Genomic DNA, 20,993 nt, shown 5'->3' with positions numbered 1-20,993 from the left:
AAATTACAAACCATATACAAAGCAATGAGGAAAAAGTTCATACCAAAATATATACAACATAGTTCAAATTATTCCTATGGGAATTCATAGCCTTAATGTTTTATTATTAAGGAAAAAATTTAGGCCAGGCACAGTGGCTCACCCTTGTAATCCCAGCACTTTGGGAGGCCAAGGCAGGCAGATCACTTGAGGTCAGGAGTTTGAGACCAGCTTGGCCAGTATGGTAAAACCCTGTCTCTTCAAAAAATAAAAAAATTAGCCAGGCATGATGGTTGAACCAGGAGTCAGAGGTTGCAGTGAGTCGAGATTGTGCCACTGCACTCCAGTCTGGGCGACAGAGTGAGACTCTGTCTCAAAAAAAAAGGAAAAAAATTAAAAAAAAATTTAAGGTCCAATTAAAAAATTTAGAACAAGAACACCAAAATAAACAAAACATAAAGTTGGAAGAGAGAATAAAGATGAAAATTAATGAACAGAAAACAAAGTATAAAGGGTAAATAAATCTAAAAGCTGATTCTTATGTAAGACTCCCTCAAAGAGATAAAATTTCAGGGAAATCTCCAAAGGCTCAACTGCCGCACACCAAGAAAGAACTAGAATTTGAAACTGTGACGTGAGAGAGGTCACATGACAGGCAAGGGAAAAGTGCAAACAGCGCTGCTGGCGTGCCTTCTTCCCTGCCACACACTGCGCACCCCAACTCTGGAGGAGCCTTGTTGGGGTGATACGGTTTGGCTCTGTGTCCCAACCCAAATCTCATCTCTAACTGTAATCCCCATGTGTGGAGGGAGAGAGGCGACTGGATCAGGGGGGCAGTTTCCCCATGCTGTTCTCACGATAGTGAGTGAGTTCTCATGTGATCTGGTGGTTTTACAAGGGGATCTTCCCCCTTCACTTTCTCTCTTCTGCCAACTTGTGAAGAAGGTGTCTCCTTCCCCTTCCACCATGATTGTAAGTTTCCTGAGGCCTCCCCAGCCATGCAGAACTGTGAGTCAATTAAACTTCTTTCCTTTATAAATTACCCAGTCTCGAGTAGTATCTTTATAGCAGTGTGAAAACAGACTAATACAGGGGGGCAGGTAGGTAACAGGAGCGATCAGACCCCTCCTAGCCAGCGGCATGGAAGGTAGTGAATCAGGTCTGAGCTAGGGAGAGAGGATAAACTTTGAATTGGATGAGATACGGAGGTTTTAGTTTAGGTTGGATGGAACTACATAATCTGAAAATGGTAGTGTTGTTAGAATCTGAAGTGGCTGAAAAACTCACAGGATCTATCGGAAAAGTCACCAAGAGCAAGGAAAATGTTTCTGACAAAAAATGCTTGAGGCAAGAGTGGAAGAAAACAAAGCTGTTCCCTGACTACACCCTATTAAGCCCGGCTAAATCAATAAGCCTGTTGTTACACTTGTGTTTCTGGTTTTTTCCTTCACTGGACTGGGAGAAATTAAGCGTCAAAATTATGAATTAATGATAGTAACACATATAGTCCTTTGAAGGAGATTAAGAACCATGAGTACATATTGATACGTATAAATATATGAATAAGTTAAAAGTTTGATGAGAGTATTTACTTAGTTTCAAAGTACTTCCTGAGAGAATACTAGAGAAAGAAAACATAAATTCATGGTGGAGAAGAAGAAAAGACATCATCTTAAATAAGCTATCAAATTGGACAACAACAAATCCAAGGCATGTGCCATCTGACACGAGGAATACAATGTTGCTTCTTGCTTCATTGAATTTTTTTTCCAAAGGTGCGTAATTTGAATCTAATAATGAGGAATATTTTCAAACCCAAATTCTACAATATATTTGGCCTATAAACTTAAAAAGAATTCAAGAATGAGAAATAATTTCCAAGTTGAAGAAAATTAAAGACACATGAGAGTGAAATGCAATGCATGCTTCTGAATGGGATGGCTTTTTTCTCTTAAAGCAGGGATCCCCAACCCCTGGGGGCCATCACTGGTACTGTGTCACACAGCAGGAGCTGAGTGGCGGGCAAGCAAGCTAAACTTCTTCTGTATTTACAGCTGCTCCCCATCACTCGCATTACCTCCTGAGCTCCACCTCCTGCCAGATCAGCAGTGACATTAGATTCTCATAGGAGTGTGAACCCTACTGTGAACTGTGCATGCGAACGATCTAGGTTGTGCACTGCTTATGAGAATCTAATGCCTGATGATCTGTCACTATCTCCCATCACCCACAGACGGAACTGTCCAGTTGCAGGAAAACAGGTTCAGGGTTCCCACTGATTCTTATGGTGAGTTGCACAATGATTTCTCCTACTGATTCTTATGGTGAGTTGCATAATTATTTCATCATATATTACAATGTAATAATAATAGAAATAAAGTGCATGATAAATGTAATGCACTTGAATCATCCTGAAACCACCCCCTCACCCCTGGTCTGTGGAAAAATTGTCTTCCATGAAACCAGTCCCTGGTGCCAAAAAGTTTGGGGACTACTGATCTAGAGGCTATTATTGGGGATTATTATTATTATTAGCAAAATTTACTGATGGCAATATATGAATGTTAATGTCCCAATTTTGATGGTTGTATTGTGGTTTTGTAGGAGAATGTCTGTGAGATGCCAGGGCATCACATTGGCAAATTATTCTGAGATGGCTCAGGAAAATAGAAGTTCTTTATATTGTACTAGCAACTTTTCTGTAAGTTTGAAAATGTTTCAAAATTGTTTAAAATTAAAAAGTTATAGAGAAAGTGAAAAGACTATTTACCAACTGGAAAAAGTATTAGCAATGCAAATATCAGATAAGTGGTTAAATTTTTAACATGCAAAGAGCCCTTATTAAACTGAGGAGATAAACACTAATCAATTAACGGGTGGGCACAGTGGCTCATGCCTGTAATTCCAGCACTTTGGGAGGCCAAAGTGGGCAGAACACTTAAGCCCAGGAGTTCCAGACCAACCTGGGCAACATGGCAACCCCCATCTCTACCAAAAATACACACACGCAAAATTAGCCAGACAGCATGGTAGCGCGGCCTGTGGTCCCAGCTACTTGGGAGGCTGAGGTGAGAGGATCGCTTGAGCCTGGGAGGCAGAGGGTGCAGTGAGCTCAGATCACGCCACTGCACTCCAGCCTGGGTGACAGAGCGAGACCCTGTCTCAAAAAAAAAAAAAGACTAATCAATTCAACTAAGAGAAAATCCAACTGACAAATAAACTAATTAAAAGAGATTACTAGTAGTCAGGAAAAATGTAATTTAAAATACTGGCCAAGCATGGTGGCTCATGCCTGTAATCCCAGCACTTTGGGAGGCTGAGATGGGCAGATCGCTGGAGGCCAGGAGTTGAGACCAGCCTGGGCAACAAGGTGAAACTCTGTCTCCACTAAGATTACAAAAATTAGCCAGGCAGTAGTGCACGCCTGTAATCCCAGCTACTTGGGAGGCTGAAGCAGGAGAATCACTTGAACCCAGGAGGTTGCACTGAGCAGAGATCATGCCACTGGACTCCAGCCTGGGTGACAGAGCAAGACTCTGCCCCAATATATATATTGGCCGGGCGCGGTGGCTCACACCTGTAATCCCAACACTTTGGGAGGCTGAGGCAGGCAGATCACCTGAGGTCAGGAGTTCGAGACCAGCCTGGCCAACATGGTGAAACCCCATATCTACTAAAAATACAAAATTAGCTGGGCACGGTGGCGCATGCCTATAATCCAAGCTACTCGGGAGGTTGAGGCAGGAGAATCACTTGAACCTGGGAGGCAGAGGTTACAGTGAGCCAAGATCGCGCCATTGCACCCCAGCCTGGGCAACAAGAGCAAAACTCTGTTTCAAAAAAAATAAATAAATAAATAAATAAATAAATAAACACACACACACGCACGTATATACCTACACATATGTATATACATACATATATACACATATATATAATACGTACATATATGTATATCAGATATCATGAGGCACCTACCAAAGTAATACAAATGTAAAAGCACAACAGCCAGCAAGGGTGATTTGGGAATGTGGAATGGATATTTTCATGCTTTCATGATAGATATCTGAATGTTCCATTTTTGTGGTATGAAATGTGGCAACATCCACTAGAAATACGCATTCCCCTTGACCAGCAAATTCCATCCTGAAGAATCCATTCTCTACATAAGGATATAGAAACAAGAATGTTTATTGCAGCTTTGATTTTCATAGCAAAAACCAAAATAATGAATGACTACTAATAGCAAAATGATTGTGGGCTGGGGGTACTCATGCCTGTAATTGCAGCACTTTGGGAGGCTGTGGCAGGAGGATGCTTGATCCCAGGAGTTTAAGACCAGCCTGGGCAACATAGTGAGATTCCATCTCTACCAATAAAAAAAAAAAAAAAAAGCTGGGCACGGTGGTGTGTGCCTCCCATGGTGGAAAGGCTGAGGTGGGAAGATTGCTTGAGCCTGGGAGACCAGGGCTGCAGTGAGCCATGAGTTGTGATAGTACCACTGCACTCCAGCCTGGGAGACAGAGTGAGAAAGAAAAAAGAGAAAAGAAAATTAAGAAAGAAAAAGAAAAGAAAAATGATTGGGATACAATCATCTCATGGAAAACTATGCAGCCATTAGAATAAGTTAGCTCTATGCCAGTTGACTGAATAGGATTCTTACAATATATAGTTTTAGAGAGGAAAAGCAAGATGCAGAGAAATGTATATGTATAAAACAGAATCCTTATTTTTTTCTTTTTTTTAGAGACAGGGTCTCACTGTCTCATCCAGGCTGGAGTGCAGTGGTGTGATCATAGCTCACTGCAGCCTCAAACTCCCGGGCTCAAGCAATCCTCCCACCTCAGCCTCTTGAGTAGCTAGGACTACTGGTGCACACCACCATGTCTGGCTAATTAAAAACATTTTTTTTTTTTGTAGAGATAGAGTCTTTCTATGTTGCCCAGGCTGGTCTCAAACTCCTGGTCTCAAGCAATTCTCCTGCCTCAGCCTCTCAAAGCACTGGGAATTATAGAAGTGAGTCACTGTGCCTAGCTGAATCCTTTTTTTTTCCTTATATATACATATGCTCTATAAATGGTTACATGAGCATGTAGAAAGATAGGAAAGCAAGCCACATAGCCGTTACATTGGCTAGGAGGGAATGATGGATACAGGTAAGAAAAAGGAGATGAAGTCCAGGCACAGTGGCTCACGCCTGTAATCCCAACAATTTGGGAGGCCGAGGCGGGTAGATCACAAGGTCAGGAGATCAAGACCATCCTGGCTAACACAGTGAAACCCCATCTCTACTAAAAATACAAAAAAATTAGCCGGGCGTGGTGGCGGGCGCCTGTAGTCCCAGCTACCGGGGAGGCTGAGGCAGGAGAATGGTGTGAACCCGGGAGGCAGAGCTTGCAGTGAGCCGAGATCGTGCCACTGCACTCCAGCCTGGGCGACAGAGCGAGACTCCATCTCAAAAAAAAAAAAAAAAAAAGAAAAGAAAAGAAAAAGGAGATGAAGAACTTTGTTGGTATTGTTGCGTTTTGACTAATTTCTATCACTCTACTCACAAGTCTGACAATATAGGTTAATTGATTACTGAGATGCTAGCAGTGTGGATAAACTAAGTGAGAAAGACTGCTACCGTGGAAACAGTGAGAAGAAATCGTCTGCCGCCAAGCCTCAAGTAAGAAGGCTGGATCTGAGAAAACCAGCAGTTGGAAGCAAGACAAGTGACTAACATGCTTAGAAAAAAAAAAATGTGAGAACAGAGGTCCAAGAAGAATTAAAGATAAAATCTACAGGGAAAGATTGTTTACCAAAAGTGGGTGAAGAGGTGGTGAGTAGGAGAGGAGGATTCCAAACGTAAGAGTCAAGCATCAGAGGATGGCACAGGCCAAGAATGTGTAAAGACTTAGGATCAGGTTCTTACAATGAGAATCACATCAACGAAAGCTGGGTCTGGAGCTCAGCAATAGTAGAGAAGTAAAGGTGCTGGCAAAGCAGTATGGTTGTGGTGGGCCCTCCAAAACTCTTCCTCCTATATGGCACTTCCAAACACTCACCATTAAAGGTTTGGGCGGCTTCTGATGGCTGTAAAAAGAGGAGAAAGAGAAAACAAAAGAAAAGTTTCTAAGTACAGTCATGCATAGCTTAACAACAGTGATATGTTCTGAGAAATGTGTCATTAGGCGATTTCATCTTTGTGCAAACATCATAGAGTACCCTTACGCAAAAGAGAAGGTATAGCCTACTACACATCTAGGCTATATGGTTTAGCCTATTGCTCCTAGGCTACAAATCTGTACAGCATGTTACTGTACTCAATACTGCAGGCAACTGCAACACAATGGTAAATATCTGTGTATCTAAACAGAAAAGACACAGTGAAAATATGGTATAAAAGATTTTTTAAGTGGTACACCTGTCTAGGGACAATTACCGTGATTGGAGCTTGCAGGATTGGAAGCTGCTCTGAGTGAGTCAGTGAGTGAGTGGTGAGTGAGTGTGAAAGCCTAGGACGTTACTGTACACCACTGTAGACTTTATAAACACTTTACACTTAGACTACACTAAATTTATTTTAACAATTTTATTTCTCCAATAGTATATTAATCTTAGCTTACTGTAACTTTTCTACTTTATAAACTCTTTAAAAATCTCTTTACTCCTTTGCAATAATACAGCTTAAAACACAAACACGGCCGGGAGCGGTGGCTCACGCCTGTAATTCCAGCACTTTGGGAGGCCGAGGCGGGCGGATCACGAGGTCAGGAGATCGAGACCATCCTGGCTAACACGGTGAAACCTCGTCTCTACTCAAAAATACAAAAAAAAAATTAGCCGGGCATGGTGGCGGGTGCCTGTAGTCCTAGCTACTGGGGAGGCTGAGGCAGGAGAATGGCGTGAACCCAGGAGGCGGAGCTTGCAGTGAGCCGAGATCGCGCCACGGCACTCCAGCCTGGGCAACAGAGTGAGACTCCATCTCAAAAAAAAAAAAAAGCACACACACATTGTACAGCTATACAAAAATATTTTCTTTATATATATTATATATATCCTTACTCTACAAGCTTTTCTTTATTAAATTTTTTTATTTTATTATAGATTCAGGGAGTACCTGTGCATGCTTGTCACATGGGTGTATGTGTACTGGTGCAGTTTAAACTTCTAGAGTACCTATTACCCAAATGGTAAGCATTGTACTCAGTAGGTACTTTTTCAATCCCTGCTCCTCATCCACCTTCCCTCTTTTTGGAGTCCCCAGTGTCTATAATTTCCACCTTTATTTCCATGTGTACTTATTGTTTAGCTCCCACTTATGAATGAGAACATGTAGTATTAGGTTTTCTGTTTCTGTTCACTTGGGTTAATGGCCTCAAGCTCCACCCATGTTGCTGCAAAAGACATGATTTCATTCTTTAATTTTTTTTCATTTTAAACTTCTTTGTTAAAAATGAAGACATAGGCTGTGCGCAATGGCTCACGCCTGTAATCCCAGCAATTTGGGAGGCCGAGGCAGGTGGATCACGAGGTCAAGTGATCAAGACTATCCTGGCCAACATGGTGAAACCCCATCGCTACTAAAAATACAAAAATTAGCTGGGTGTGGTGGCCCACGCCTGTAGTCCCAGCTACTCGGGAGGCTGAGGCAGGAGAATCGCTTGAACCAGGGAGGTGGAGGTTGCAGTGAGCTGAGATCGCACCATTGCGCTCCAGCCTGACGAGAGAGTGAGACTCTGTCTCAAAAACAAACAAACAAACAAACAAACAAAAAACCAGGCGTAGTGGCTCACGCCTGTAATCCCAGCACTTTGGGAGTCCGAGGCTGGTGGATCACAAGGTCAAGAGATCGAGACCATCCTGGCCAACATGGTGAAACCCTGCTGCTACTAAAAATACAAAAATTAGCTGAGTGTGGTGGCCCATGCCTGCAGTCCCAGCTACTCGGGAGGCTGAGGCAGGAGAATTGCTTGAACCAGGGAGGCAGAGGTTGCAGTGAGCCGAGATCGCACCACTGCGCTCCAGCCTGGGCGACAGAGCAAGACTCTATCTCAAAAAAAAAAAAAAAAAAAAAAAAAAAAGACATAAGCACACACATTAGCCTAGGCCTACATGGTGTCGGGATCATCAGTATCACTGTCTTTCACCTCCATATCTTGTCTTACTGGAAGGTTTTCAGGGGTAATAGCACACACGGAGCTGTCATCTCCTAGGATAACAACGTCTTCTTCAGGAATGCCTCCTGAAGGACCTGCCTGAAGCTGTTTCACAGTTAGTTTTGTTTTTAATAAGTAGGAGTACACTCTAAAATAATGATTAAAAAGTATAGTAGAGGAAATACATAATCCAGGAACATAATCATTTATTACCATTAGCTAGTATTATGTGCCATACGTAACTGTATATGCTATGCTGTTATACCACTGGCAGCACAATAGGCTTGTTTCCACCAGCATCACCAGAAACACGTGATGAACACATTGCACTATGACTTTATGACGGCTACAACTTCACTAGGCAACAGGAATTTTACAGCTCCATTATAATTCTGTGAGACCACCATCATATATGCAGTGTGTTGTTGATGGAAAAGTCACTCTGTGGCATGACTGTACAAGATTTAAAAATATAGAATTCTAGTGTTATCAAGAGAAAACTGCTACTAAATGCCTCAATGCAAAATAATCATGGCAATACCAACACTAAAACTAATAATACTAGGACTGGTTAAGCTTTACTGAGTTCTAAGTCCGATGTAAATACACTAAGCACTTCGAACATATTACCTCTTTTGGCTGGGCGCAGTGCCTCACGCCTGTAATCCCAGCACTTTGGGAGGCAGAGGCGGGCAGATCACTTGAGGTCAGAAGTTCGAGACCAGCCTGGCCAACATGGTGAAACCCCATCTCTACTAAAGATACAAAAATTAGCCAAGGGTGGTGGTGCACACCTGTAATCCCAGCTACTTAGGAGGTTGAGGCAGGAGAATTGTTTGAACCCAGGAGGTGGAGATTGCAGTGAACCGAGATCACACCACTGCACTCCAGCCTGGGTGACAGAGCAAGACTCTGTCTCAAAATAAATAAATAAAAATTTAAAAAATAAACAAATGTATTATCTCTTTTAAGCTTCATGACAACCTATGAGGTAGGTACCATTATCTCCATTTTACAGACAATGAAACTAAGGCTTATATCCTAGTTTCTTAAGATAGTTTCTAAGGCTTAAATATCTTTCTTTTTTGTTTTTGAGACGGAGTTTCGCGCTTGTTGCCCAGGCTGGAGTGCAGTGGCGCAATCTCGGCTCACTGCAACCTCCGCCTCCCAGGTTCAAGTAATTCTCCTGCCTCAGCCTCCCTAGTGGCTGGGTTTACCGGCATGTGCAACCACACCCGGCTAATTTTGTATTTTTAGTAGAGACGGGGTTTCTCCATGTTGGTAAGGCTGGTCTTGAACTCCCGACCTCAGGTGATCCATGTGCCTCGGCCTCCCAAAGTGCTGGGATTACAGGCATGAGCCACTGCGCCTGGTGGTTAAATATCTTTCTTAAAGTCACATAAGTAGAAATTTTGAGCCAGGATTCAAACCCAAGTCTGTCTGACTCTATAGTCTTAACTACTCTGTTTGTACAGTGACTGATGTTTATAATGATGGCTCACAGTCATCTGTAAATGTTAATTTTTTCAATGTCCTCTATTTCAAAAGTCAGTGATACATACTATATATATAAAATATATATATAATTTTATTTATTTACTTATTTATTTATGTTTTTTGAGACAGAGTCTTGCTCTGTTGCCCAGGCTGGAGTGCAGTGGTGCCATCTCAGTTCACTGCAACCTCTGCCTCCCGTATTCCAACGATTCTCTTGCCTCAGCCTCCCGAGTAGCTGGGATTACAGGCATGTACCACCAGGCCTGGCTAATTTTTTTTGTATTTTCTGTAGAGAGGGAGAATTTCATTATGTTGACAAGGCTGATCTCAAACTCTTGACCTCAACTGATCTGCCTGACTCAGCCTTCCAAAGTGCTGGGACTACAGGTATGAGCCACTGTGCCCAGCCAATACCTACTATATTTTAAATGTTTTCCTCCAAATAAAAGTTGGTTTTTTAGAGTGAACCATTCTTTAATAATTCTGGATAGCTGAAACTTTAACTATACTTTTTAGTAATTGGAGCTTTACAAATTGATTGAAATAGAGTTGCAAATAAAAGTTTTATGAAATGCTATAAAATATATTAGTTGTAAATTCTGAGTACTACATAAATTCTATCTATTGCATTTCCTTGTGAACTTCAATTTTTAAAAAGCCTCTTTAATGTTTTTGGCAGGATTTTTTTTCTAAATAATGCTTCAATAAGGACTTTTTCTTGGCAATCCATGTGATTTCCTGGAAGTTACTGCTGAGTATATACTTACTATGTAAACATAAAACTTGATTCTCCTAGTAAAAGCATCAACCATTTCCAAATGCCAATAGGCTTTATAAGCAATTTGCAGCTTGTGAGTAAAGCCATCCCTCTTTTTTCCCCATATTTTCTTTAATGCTTTGTAGTATGGGCCACAGACTATTTTCGAATTCTTCTTTGCTTTAAGATCCTCCCTCTCCCTGACCTTTTGACTAAACATTTCTTCATTTTCCTATAGTGAAGGATCTGATTTTAAAACTGGCCAACTTACCCGATCACATTTCCTCTAATATGTCAACTTAGCCATAACAGCTTTGAACATCTAACCTTTCCTTAACCCCCGTCACATTCATACAACTACACATAACAATATATACAGTTCCTTTTCATTTATCAAAAGAAAGAATCCTTGGGGAATAAAGATTTGACAGCTCCTGTTACAAGATAATTGTAATACTTTAAAAAAGGAGAGAAAGAGAGATGAGACAGATGGTGTACACTGGAGACATGTGGAAGTTTGCTTGAAAAATAGCTTCAGAAATTCAATTGAGACTGAAAAGAAATTATGCAAATCATCATTTTTGCATAAAAGCATTATGGAAAACAAGGAAATTATCTTAATCTTTAGTCTTCCACAATCTTGTCAAAGAGGAAGGATGTCAACTGGACTGATACCATCTTGGGTTCCTATTTTTTTAAACACTCTACAGCCTTTTATTTGAATTACAGGGGAAAGAGATTATTTGAGAAAGATTATTTAAAACATTATTTTCTATATTGCTACACTTAGGTTTAATTCAGTAACATCAATCATTACTAAATTTTTTAGTGAGTTACTCAGTACTTTTATTATATGTATAATTTACATGGGGAAAGCTTTGTAATAAATGTATCAGATACTCTATCAGATTAATTTATATGGCATAAAAAGATGATGGAATTTAATTTTTAAAATTATGTTGGGCAGGTGAGATGGCTTATGCCTGTAATCCCAACACTTTGGGAGGCTGAGGCAGGTGGATCACTTGAGGTCAGGAGTTTGAGACCAGACTGGCCAACATAGTGAAACCTTGTCTCTACTAAAAATACAAAAATTAGCCAGGCATGGTGGCATGCACCTGTAATCCCAGTTACAAGGGAGGCTGAGGCAGGAGAATCACTTGAGCCTGGGAGGCAGAGATTGCTGTGAGCTGAGATCGTGCCATTGCACTCCAGCCTGGGTGACAGAGTGAGGCTCTGTCTCAAAAAATAAATAAATAAATAAAAGAGTTAGCTATAAACAGAAGAAAATGTTATGGTGGGATCATTTCTACTCATTATGGAATCACAGAATATAGGCTTGATTACACATGTGAATTAGGGTGGATAAACTGATAAAGGCAGCCAACATCCTTTTGCCTAACACTATAATTTAAAAAGAAACCTGGGTCATAATTTTTGAGTTTCTAGTGAATCCATGCACATGTTTTCTTTTTGTGTGTATTTGTGTGTGTGTGTGTGTGTGTGTGTGTGTGTGTGTGTGTATTTTTAAGCTGGCCTATTTAGATGCATTAGAAAAGTCTACCATTATCTTTAAATTTGATCAGAAAGAAAGAAATCTGAAAATTGATAAATAATCTTTAATATATAAAGATGGTTACCAAGGAAGATTATGGAATTTCATTTCCCGAAGATGGTTAGATAAAGAGATGGATATTTATCTAGTCTCTCCCTAATACTTTGGTTTAGGTAAAGTTTGCTTGTGAGCAAAAAGACCACTTCAAGGTTTGAAGTTTTAAAACGATAATGGCATTTGACAAGAAAAATTAGTTTTAATAGAAAGGAACAACTCATTTTTTTTTCCTCATATAGGTTAAATTTATCTTTGAACTTTGGTCAGAAATATATTAGAAGCATCTAATTTTCAGGCACGTTTTTGTTGAAATTTAACAGTACTAAACAACCGGACCTTCTGAGGCTTGATACGGGTGACCTCTGTTCACATTTGGGGTCCTGGAGTGGGCTGGGGCCAGCATGTGTGTTTCTCTGGGCAGGCTAATATTTTAGCTACCTTTTAAAACTGATATCCTTTAAAAATCTGTCCAGCATTTATTAAGAGGAGAGGCTGAGCACTGTACGGAGGTTGGGCAGGGAAGAGAGGCACAGACTGGAATGAACGCAGGTGGCCACACTCAATCCCTCTCCTATTGTCCCTAGCAAACTAGCTCTGGCTCATAGATCCCATATCCTTCTCAACAAAAACAAAGCCCTAGAGTGCCCTTTTAAAATTAGCTTCCCTGGTCAGTGCCTGGGTTATTTCCCTTTAAATGTGCCTCTGGACAAGCCTACGTTTGTGTTTCTCAGTTTGTGGTCCCAGCATCCTGTACATGAGAATCACCTGATTCTTGAACGCAGGCTGGACCTACTAACTCTCCAGTGATGAGGCGAGTGCGTCTGAATTTTAAACCAGTGTTGCAGGTGGTTCTGATTGCATTAAACCTCAAGAGTCTCTCCCCGAAGGCTGGGTTAGAATTAGTCCCTATAGAGAACTCTAACTTTCCCCAGGTATTTCATTGTCAAACACAGCTTCTCTAGCCGGGGGTAGTGGCTCACGCTGGTAATCTCAGCACTCTGGGAGGCCAAGGCGGGTGGATCGCTTGAGCTCAGGAGTTCAAGACCAGCCTAGCAAACATGGCAAAACCCCATCTCTACCAAAAATACAAAAAATTAGCTGGGCATGGTGGTGTGTGCCTGTAGTCCCAGCTACTCGGGAGGCTGAGGTGGGAGGATCGCTTGAGCAAGGAGGTGGAGGTTGCAGTGATATTGTGCCACTGCACTGTAGCCTGAGTGACAGAGCAAGACCCTGTCTTAAACAAAACAAAACAACCCAAAAAACAGCTTCTCAAATGTTCAGACTTGTTTCAAGAAGGCTGGAGGAAGATGCAGTTCAGTTACCTCCTACTCATCAGTCTAACTTTCTTCCTAGCATCCTTCCTGATCGAACTGAAATCCTCGGGGAGTGCCTATAAATATTCCATCTGCTCAGATTTTTTTGCCAGACAGTGGAGTTTGCACTACCTTCCCACTACTGCAGACCAAAATAGCCTCTCTGGGCTTGCCTGACTCTAAGAGCCTGGTTTCCTGACGACTATGGTGCCTCATGACCACTTGGCTTTATACAAGGGGATTCCATTGCCCTTAGATGTCCTTTGTGCAGTTGGGATGGAAATAATTAACGCTGGAAGGAACCTTAGATAGAATCCAATCCACTTCCTAATTATATGGAAACAGATGCAGACAGATACATAGTAAAAAAGGCAAGAAACAAACATTTTATTGGGTCCCTACTAAGTGCCAGGAAGGTGCTATACTAAGTTTTTCATTTTGTCCCTAGTTTTTTTTACATCAGGCTTTCAAAGTATATATTATATCCATTTGTATAGATAAGGAAGTTGAAACTCAAAAAAATTAAAGAAATTTGCAAAGTCATTCAGTTAGGTAGTGGATCTATAAAAATAATACTGTCATTTATTAAGCACTTACCATGTGTCAGGCATAGTTTTAAGCATTTCATTTTTATTAATGTATACAAAATCACCACAAAAACTCTGTGGTAGGTAGTATAGTTATGCCTATTTTACAGGGGGGAACTCAGGCACAGAACATTGGAAACTTGCCCAAGGTCACCGAGTTAGTAGGTTGTAGAAACTTTGACTCCAAAGCTCTCTCCATCATCAGGTACACTAGAGAGAAATGGAAGCAGGTACTTATTGTCCAAGTAGGAGATAGGCAGGACTGAAATAAGGATTGAGAGGAAAAGAGAGATGTAAGAAGCACTTCTGATGCTCTCTGGATCATCCATCTGGATGGTAGGAGGGGGAGGGATCAGGGGAAGGGGAAGCTGAAGATAATCTGCATTTTCTTGCTTGCCTGGGGAACTGAGGGGATGGTGACGTCATTAACTAAGACCTTGAATAAAGATAAACTGGCATTGCGTTTATGTTCTGTGTTACAGAGCTGGTGTTTAGCTGTTTCTGTAGCTTAACTGTGAAACATAAGAGGAATCAAGAATCATGTGTCCTCATCTTCTACATCAAACTTACTGATTGATAGTTTATAAGAAAGACTCTCAATGGAACTTGGAACATTGCCTGCCTGATTTCCCATCTGTAGGGCAGTGAGGTACTAACTATCTATGTAGCTTTAGGATAGCAAGAAATATAACTGTATACTTGATTAACTCCTTATTTGAAAATTAGTTAGTGGAACCCACTATGTGTTGGATGTGAAGGACGTAATGGTAAAGAAGATAGACCCAGTCACTGCCTTCAGGGAACTTATATTCAGGTAAAGAAGATAGGCAATAAATAAGGAATCAAAAAAATTAGACAGCAAAAAGTCCTGCAAAGAAGATAAAAAGAGTACTATGCTGGGATGCAATGGTGCGGGGTCCAAGTGACAGTGAGTCTTGTAAGACAAAGACTATGTTTGACTTTAAATTTCAGGCATGATGGGAAGAAATTGATGAGTTTGGAGCAATGTAGTAACTGCTATGTTATGCATTTTTTGTTGCTCACTCTGAATGTTACTACATTCTGGGCAAGATTATGGGAAGAAGAGTGGAAACAGAGAGGCTGGTTTAGGAGGGCCAGAGACAAAGGGTGATGGTGGCTTAAATAAACTTGCAGTGGAGGCAAAGGAAAGTGGGTATAAATTGAAATACATTTTGGGAGAAGCTAGCAGAATTGATGGAGAGGAAAAGGGAAATCAAAGATGACCCCTAGGTTTCTAGTTTGAACAACTGAATGAAGAGTGCTATCATTTACCAATATCATGGCAACTGGAGAAGAAACAAGGTTTGAAGGAAAATAATAATCAGATACATGTATATATATCCGTGTGAAAGCATAGTGCCAAAGTTTAACAAAGAGTGCTCTGGACTGGATATTTAAGTGCCTGATTTTTGTCACCACTTAGAGCAATAACTTATCTACATCTTGTTTTTTCCCATCTACATGGAAATAATCATATCTGTCTTTACCGCTTCTGAGGGATGCTGAGAAGATAGATGAGATAATATATATGAAAGTCCTTTGAAGTCTTGGGAGGATAAGAACTGTGTAAACACAAGCTATCATTATTATGTCACAGGGTTTTATGTTTTTCATGGTTCTACTCAAAGTCACAGGGATCTTAAGCACAACATGCTTACATTCTTTCCTTCATGTTCAGTTCCCAGACATGAAAAGATGAACATGCTTCTCTTCCCCAACTGCCCCTTTCCCTATAGTATTGACAGGACTTTGCAATTACTAGCATTATACCAAACTTATTTATTTATTCGAGACAGAGTCTTGCTTTGTCACCCAGGCTGGAGTGCAGTGGCGCAATCTCGGCTCACTGCAACCTCCACCTCCCAGGTTCAAGCAATTCTCCTGCCTCAGCCTCCCAAGTAGCTGCGATTACAGGTGCCTGCCACCATGCTTGGCTAATTTTTTTTTTTTTTTTGTATTCTTACTAGAGACAGGTTTTCACCATGTTGGCCAGGCTGGTCTTGAACTCCTGACCTCAGGTGATCCACTTGCCTCGGCCTCCCAAAGTGCTGGGATTACAGGTGTGAGCGACCGTGCCTGGCCTGTCCCAAACTTTTTTAAGACCCTAAGAAGAAAGGACTTTGCCCAGAATAACTGCCTGGGTGATTCTTGGCAGATTATGATAATGATGCTATCTGACTTTAATAGAGATATACAGATTGCAAAGAACTAGCATGTTGTCTCATCTAGTCATCCCACAACACTCTGAGAAACAGATTTTTTTTTCACCATTTGACAGAAAATAGCTCAGGAGGTTAAAGTAACTTGCCTAAAACTTCACTTTACAGCTGGAGTAACTAAAGCTAATGAAAGTGTTGTGTTCTAAAAAACTATAGAACATGCACCAGGGGCATTCAAAGTACTGCAGCCACATCCCAGATAATATTCATGAGATGTATGCCAGATTCTTTGAGCACTGCAGTCTTGGGACACATTGTCTTCAGTTCTTTGAAAATGGGTGTGGCCAGGCGCCGTGGCTCACGCCTGTAATCCCAGCACTTTGGGAGGCTGAGGCGGGCAGATCACCTGAGGTCAGGAGTTTGAGACCAGCCTGACCAACACAAAGAAACCCCGTCTCTACTAAAAATACAAAATTAGCTGGGTGTGGTGCGTGCCAGCCTGGGCAATAAGAGTGAAACTCCTTCTCAAAAAAAGAAAAGAAAAGAAAAGAAAAGAAAAGAAAATGGGTGTGACTATTGATTTTCTTTTGCCAGGAGTTTCAAGAGCTGCACCATTCTACCTATGACCTTGTGTGCTGCTCTCTAAAAATACACACGAAACCAAAATAAGAACACAATAAAAATTGTCCCTTGCTTTTGAGTAATTACATGATTAAGTTTCTTCTTTCCCTTGGGAAGAGACACACTGCTTTGCTTTGCCTAGGGTGGGGATATGACGGTCCTGTGCAAAAGACAGGGCCTTGGGATGGTGGAAAGAGAACTGGACTTGGAATCCAGAGAGCTGGGACTGAGTCTTGGTTCAACATTACCTACTGTGTAACCAGGGGAAAGTTAACCTATTTGAGCTTCAGTTTTAATAACTGCAAATAATCCTTATCTGTTTATTGACTGTAATCTTCTGGTCAGTCTCATCTTCATCTATCTGCACAGTTCCACATGCAGAACTAAGTAGTAACTTTCAGTTTGCAAACTGGACTAGAAATTCTCCATTCCGTTCATTCCTTCCGTCGTCTTTCTCAGCTCAAATGCCCATGTATTTGCTCACTTCTAATAGAAGGGGAAGTGGGCTATTATTTTTGGTGTTCATACATTATGACTCTCAGCATATGAATCTATTTAGAACAAGGCTGAGAAAAGATGACATAGAGGGTTGCTGTGAGAATTGAACTGATGCATGAAAAATGTTCAGCACAGTGCCTGATTTACAGTGAGTGATCATTGTTAGCTGTTATAATTTTTTCAGGCTTATGTGATCCTTATGTCTTGAATGGTTTAGCTGTGGCCCTAGCTGGAGACTAGAGGATAAACTGAGACTCCTCATCAAATCATAAACGTAGTTGGTGGCCGGGCAGAGATTTCTTGCATCATCTGTTGTAATCCTTTCTTCTTATAACCACCTAGTTTCTGCCCACCTTTGAGGAAGGGTATTTGGGATAACTTTTTGTAAACTGATGGAAAATGCAAATACAACAATGTCAACTTTAGATCAATGACAAAATTTTAACTTGCTTCTCCACTGAATCGAGACTGAAAAACATCAAAACCTTTGGACAAGATGTTTTTCAAAACTCCACTTCGGTTTACAGGTGTGTGCTTGGGGCAACCAAAACGAAGATTACTGCGATGAGGATGGCAGCCGCCCAGGCTCAGATAAAAGAGGCGCCTCTCAGCGTGCTTTGCGGTGCCAGCCCAACTGAGGTCAGACTCAATTCTCCCCACTTAGGGCAGGGATAACAGAGCCCCCGAGGCTGGGTTGGAAGCCCATACTACCGTTTTCCTAGCCTTGGGCTTTGGGGTCAGCGGTCCTCCAGGCTTGATCCGGTTTGGGTCCTGGGGTGACTGATGGCTGGGTGCGGACAGGTGGCCGCGGCACTGTCCCCATCGATTCACCACGCCGCTCTCGGCCCTAAGGGGCAACACTTCGCTCCGACGCTACCAAGTAAGTGTCCGGGGTGGGCAACCAGACGCAAAGCGCAGCGGGATCGGTTCCCGCCAGGGCTGCTCCCGCCGCCCCCGCGGACCCAGCCCCTCCCGCGCCGCGACTCGCCCAGCCTGGGGAGGAAGGGTCCGTCCAGGGCGCCCAGCCCCGCCGTGGGGAGGAGGACGCGGCGGGACGCTGCACCGGGGCTTCTTCCTGCTTCCCCCAGCCTCCACTCCCGCCGCCTCCCCCTCCGGTGGCTCCATTTTTCAGGCGCGTTCTCCTCAGGGAGAAGGCGTCCGTTCCCGAGCCTTCCCCTCGTTGTCCCCCGGGGGCCCCACTCCCCAGCCTCTAGGCTCTTGCAGCGCCCCCTCAGGCCGCCGCCCCAATCCCGCCCCCGGGCTCCGGCGGGGTACTGGGCGCAGGTCACCTCAGCGCGGGAGGCCGGCGCGGCGGCGGGCGGCTCCGAGAGGTGCCGCGCCCGCTCCCGGGGAAGGCGCTGTGGCGCGGGGCCGCCCCCTTGCGCCCCGGGCGCCGGCTGCGGCCCGGCCTCCTCTTCCTCTTCCTCCGCCCTCCTTGGCTGGGAAAGTGGGAGGCGGCGGCGGCGTGGTGTGTGTGCGCGCGTGAGGGGGGCAGCAGAGAGGAGTCTCCCGGTGCCGCCGCGGCGTCAGAGACACTGCGAGCGGCGAGCGCGGTGGGGCCGCATCTGCATCAGCCGCCGCCGCCGCTGCGGGGCCGCGAACAAAGAGGAGGAGCCGAGGCGCGAGGTAGGGCGCGCGGCCGGCCGGGGCCGGCGGGGACCCAGCGTCGGCGGACCCCTAGCCGCGGAGAAGGCGGTGGTCTCGGCATTCCCCCATCCCCGCCCTGGGTCGGTCTCTCCCTCCCCTCGCCCTCGGGTCCCCGTGGGCCGGGAATCAGGACCTGCGGAAGCGGAGCAGCCCGCGGCCTCTGCCTTCTCCGGGCAGGAAGCTGCCAGGGCTCCGTGCCGCGGTCTCCCCGGGCGCAGCCCAGCACCCCCTGCTTCCCGGATGGCGCGGTCTCTCTGGGGACTGTCGCCTTATCTCGGCTGGGCTAGAAAGCTGCTTCCCCGTGGCACTCTGTGGGGCTGAGTTTCGCAACTTAAGCCTGCGCATTTATTTTTAAGTCCTTGAAAACTTCCCGCAGTCGTGTAGGGGGATTTGTGTCCCCGGCCTGACCTAAAGGGAGGCGGAGATGAGGGAGGCTGTAGGGTGAGATCCCCACGCCGGGACCGGCCGGGCCGCAGCCCCAGGCCGGGACCGGCTCCTACCGGGTGCCGCCGACACCTGGCCCCGGGGTGTGTCTGCGGCGAGCGGCCGCCGCGCCTCCCTGCGGGCTCGGGAGTACCTGTGCTCGGCGCCGTGGGAGCGGGGGCGCAGCCCTGGGGCTCCCCCGCTCCGACTTTGTCAAGAACAGCTGTTGATGTTCCCAGCCAAATCTTTTTACCCCCTTTCTCTTGGGCATTCACATTTACATTTATTTTGGCGGTGGGGGGAGAGCGGCGCAGTAAGTGGCTTGCTTTTTCCTGAATGGCCTCATTTTCATATGCCCACAGTTTCCAGTCCAACATTCCATTGTCGAATTCTTTTGGTGATAATTTTGCCAGCTTTCTGAATGGGATTAGGACAGGCCGTTCAGAAATGTGTTTCAGAGTTTATCAACTACTGCCCTGAAGGGCGCTTTTCTGTTTCAGCTGCTTTCAAGCAAATCTGTGTCTTTTAGAGTTGTCAACCTTCAGCTCTTTTTGGTTGGGCAAGATTAAACAGTTCTATTTTTAAGAACAGCGAAGAAACATATGTATTTAATATTGGGATCATTTACCACGAGCGATCACATGAGGCATGGTTTCTTAAACGCTAAAGTGGCTTAAAAAAGGGAATTTAGTTGGATTTAAAAGTAAATTTCAGGTAGAGGAAACTTTCAATGGCCTCTGTCAGCGTCTCCTATGAGTTGAAGACTTTATTAAGGCAGCTGATATCACTTTCAGAGCTTAAGAAATTATGTTCCTTATTGCACTTCATAAATCCTTCTGCGGGAATTATGTATAATACTCTGTCTTGTTTTTGCCCGGTGAATCCCTAGATATCTTTAGGGGTTAATTTTGCGTTGTTTAGAAAGCCTGTTTTGTTTTCAGTTGTTGACTTTGGAGTTTAGGAACCCACATTCCAGAGCAAAGCTACACTATTCAGACAGGGAATAGTGTACTTTTGGCTACTTTTTGATTCTTGGCTCCTTTGTGAACTTTTTCCCTAGATAACAACACTCATGTTCTCTTTTCCCCTTTTTCCCCATGACTCTAGAGCAAAGTCTGAAATGGATGTTACATGAGTCATTTTAAGGGATGCACACAACTATGAACATTTCTGAAGCTTTTTTCTCAGTAAAGTAGATAAAGATGGATGAATCAGCCTTGTTGGATCTTTTGGAGTGTCCTGTGTGTCTAGAGCGCCTTGATGCTTCTGCGAAGGTCTTGCCTTGCCAGCATACGTTTTGCAAGCGATGTTTGCTGGGGATCGTAGGTTCTCGAAATGAACTCAGATGTCCCGAGTGCAGGACTCTCGTTGGCTCGGGTGTCGAGGAGCTTCCCAGTAACATCTTGCTGGTCAGACTTCTGGATGGCATCAAACAGAGGCCTTGGAAACCTGGTCCTGGTGGGGGAAGTGGGACCAACTGCACAAACGCATTGAGGTCTCAGAGCAGCACTGTGGCTAATTGTAGCTCAAAAGATCTGCAGAGCTCCCAGGGTGGACAGCAGCCTCGGGTGCAAGCCTGGAGCCCCCCAGTGAGGGTAAGTAGCCTACAGAGGTAGTTTGGTGAATAAAGGTGGTGATGTCCACATTTTTTCTTTATTCTTTAGCTTGGTGTTTTCGAAGTCAACTCATTGCTTAGGAAACCACACATACTGAAACAGATAGATTATACCTCTGAATA

At 43.7% G+C, this 20,993-nt stretch overlaps 1 protein-coding gene across 4 annotated transcripts in view; it reads left to right on the top strand.

The window, feature by feature from the left end:
- The first annotated feature begins 18,449 nt into the window (after nt 1-18,449).
- The window catches only part of SH3RF1 (SH3 domain containing ring finger 1), a 176,657-nt gene continuing 174,113 nt past the window's right edge, over nt 18,450-20,993 (top strand). For 3 of the 4 annotated variants that reach the window (XR_010120613.1, XR_008657294.2, XM_055276366.2), the window contains exons 1-2: nt 18,452-18,811; nt 20,363-20,850. Coding sequence is in view for 2 of the 4 variants with exons in the window: in XM_055276366.2 (XP_055132341.1) it covers nt 20,458-20,850 (393 nt within the window). In the remaining 2 variants the exon portion in view is untranslated. Of the gene's footprint in view, nt 18,812-20,362; nt 20,851-20,993 lie in introns of all 4 variants that reach the window. The other variant, XM_055276367.2, reaches the window with a different exon arrangement.

This window comes from Symphalangus syndactylus, chromosome 4, assembly GCF_028878055.3.
Source record: "Symphalangus syndactylus isolate Jambi chromosome 4, NHGRI_mSymSyn1-v2.1_pri, whole genome shotgun sequence".
Lineage (NCBI taxonomy): Eukaryota > Metazoa > Chordata > Mammalia > Primates > Hylobatidae > Symphalangus > Symphalangus syndactylus.
The sequence above is the reverse complement of the archived record's forward strand: the minus strand, read 5'-3'. Positions and strand labels throughout refer to the sequence as shown.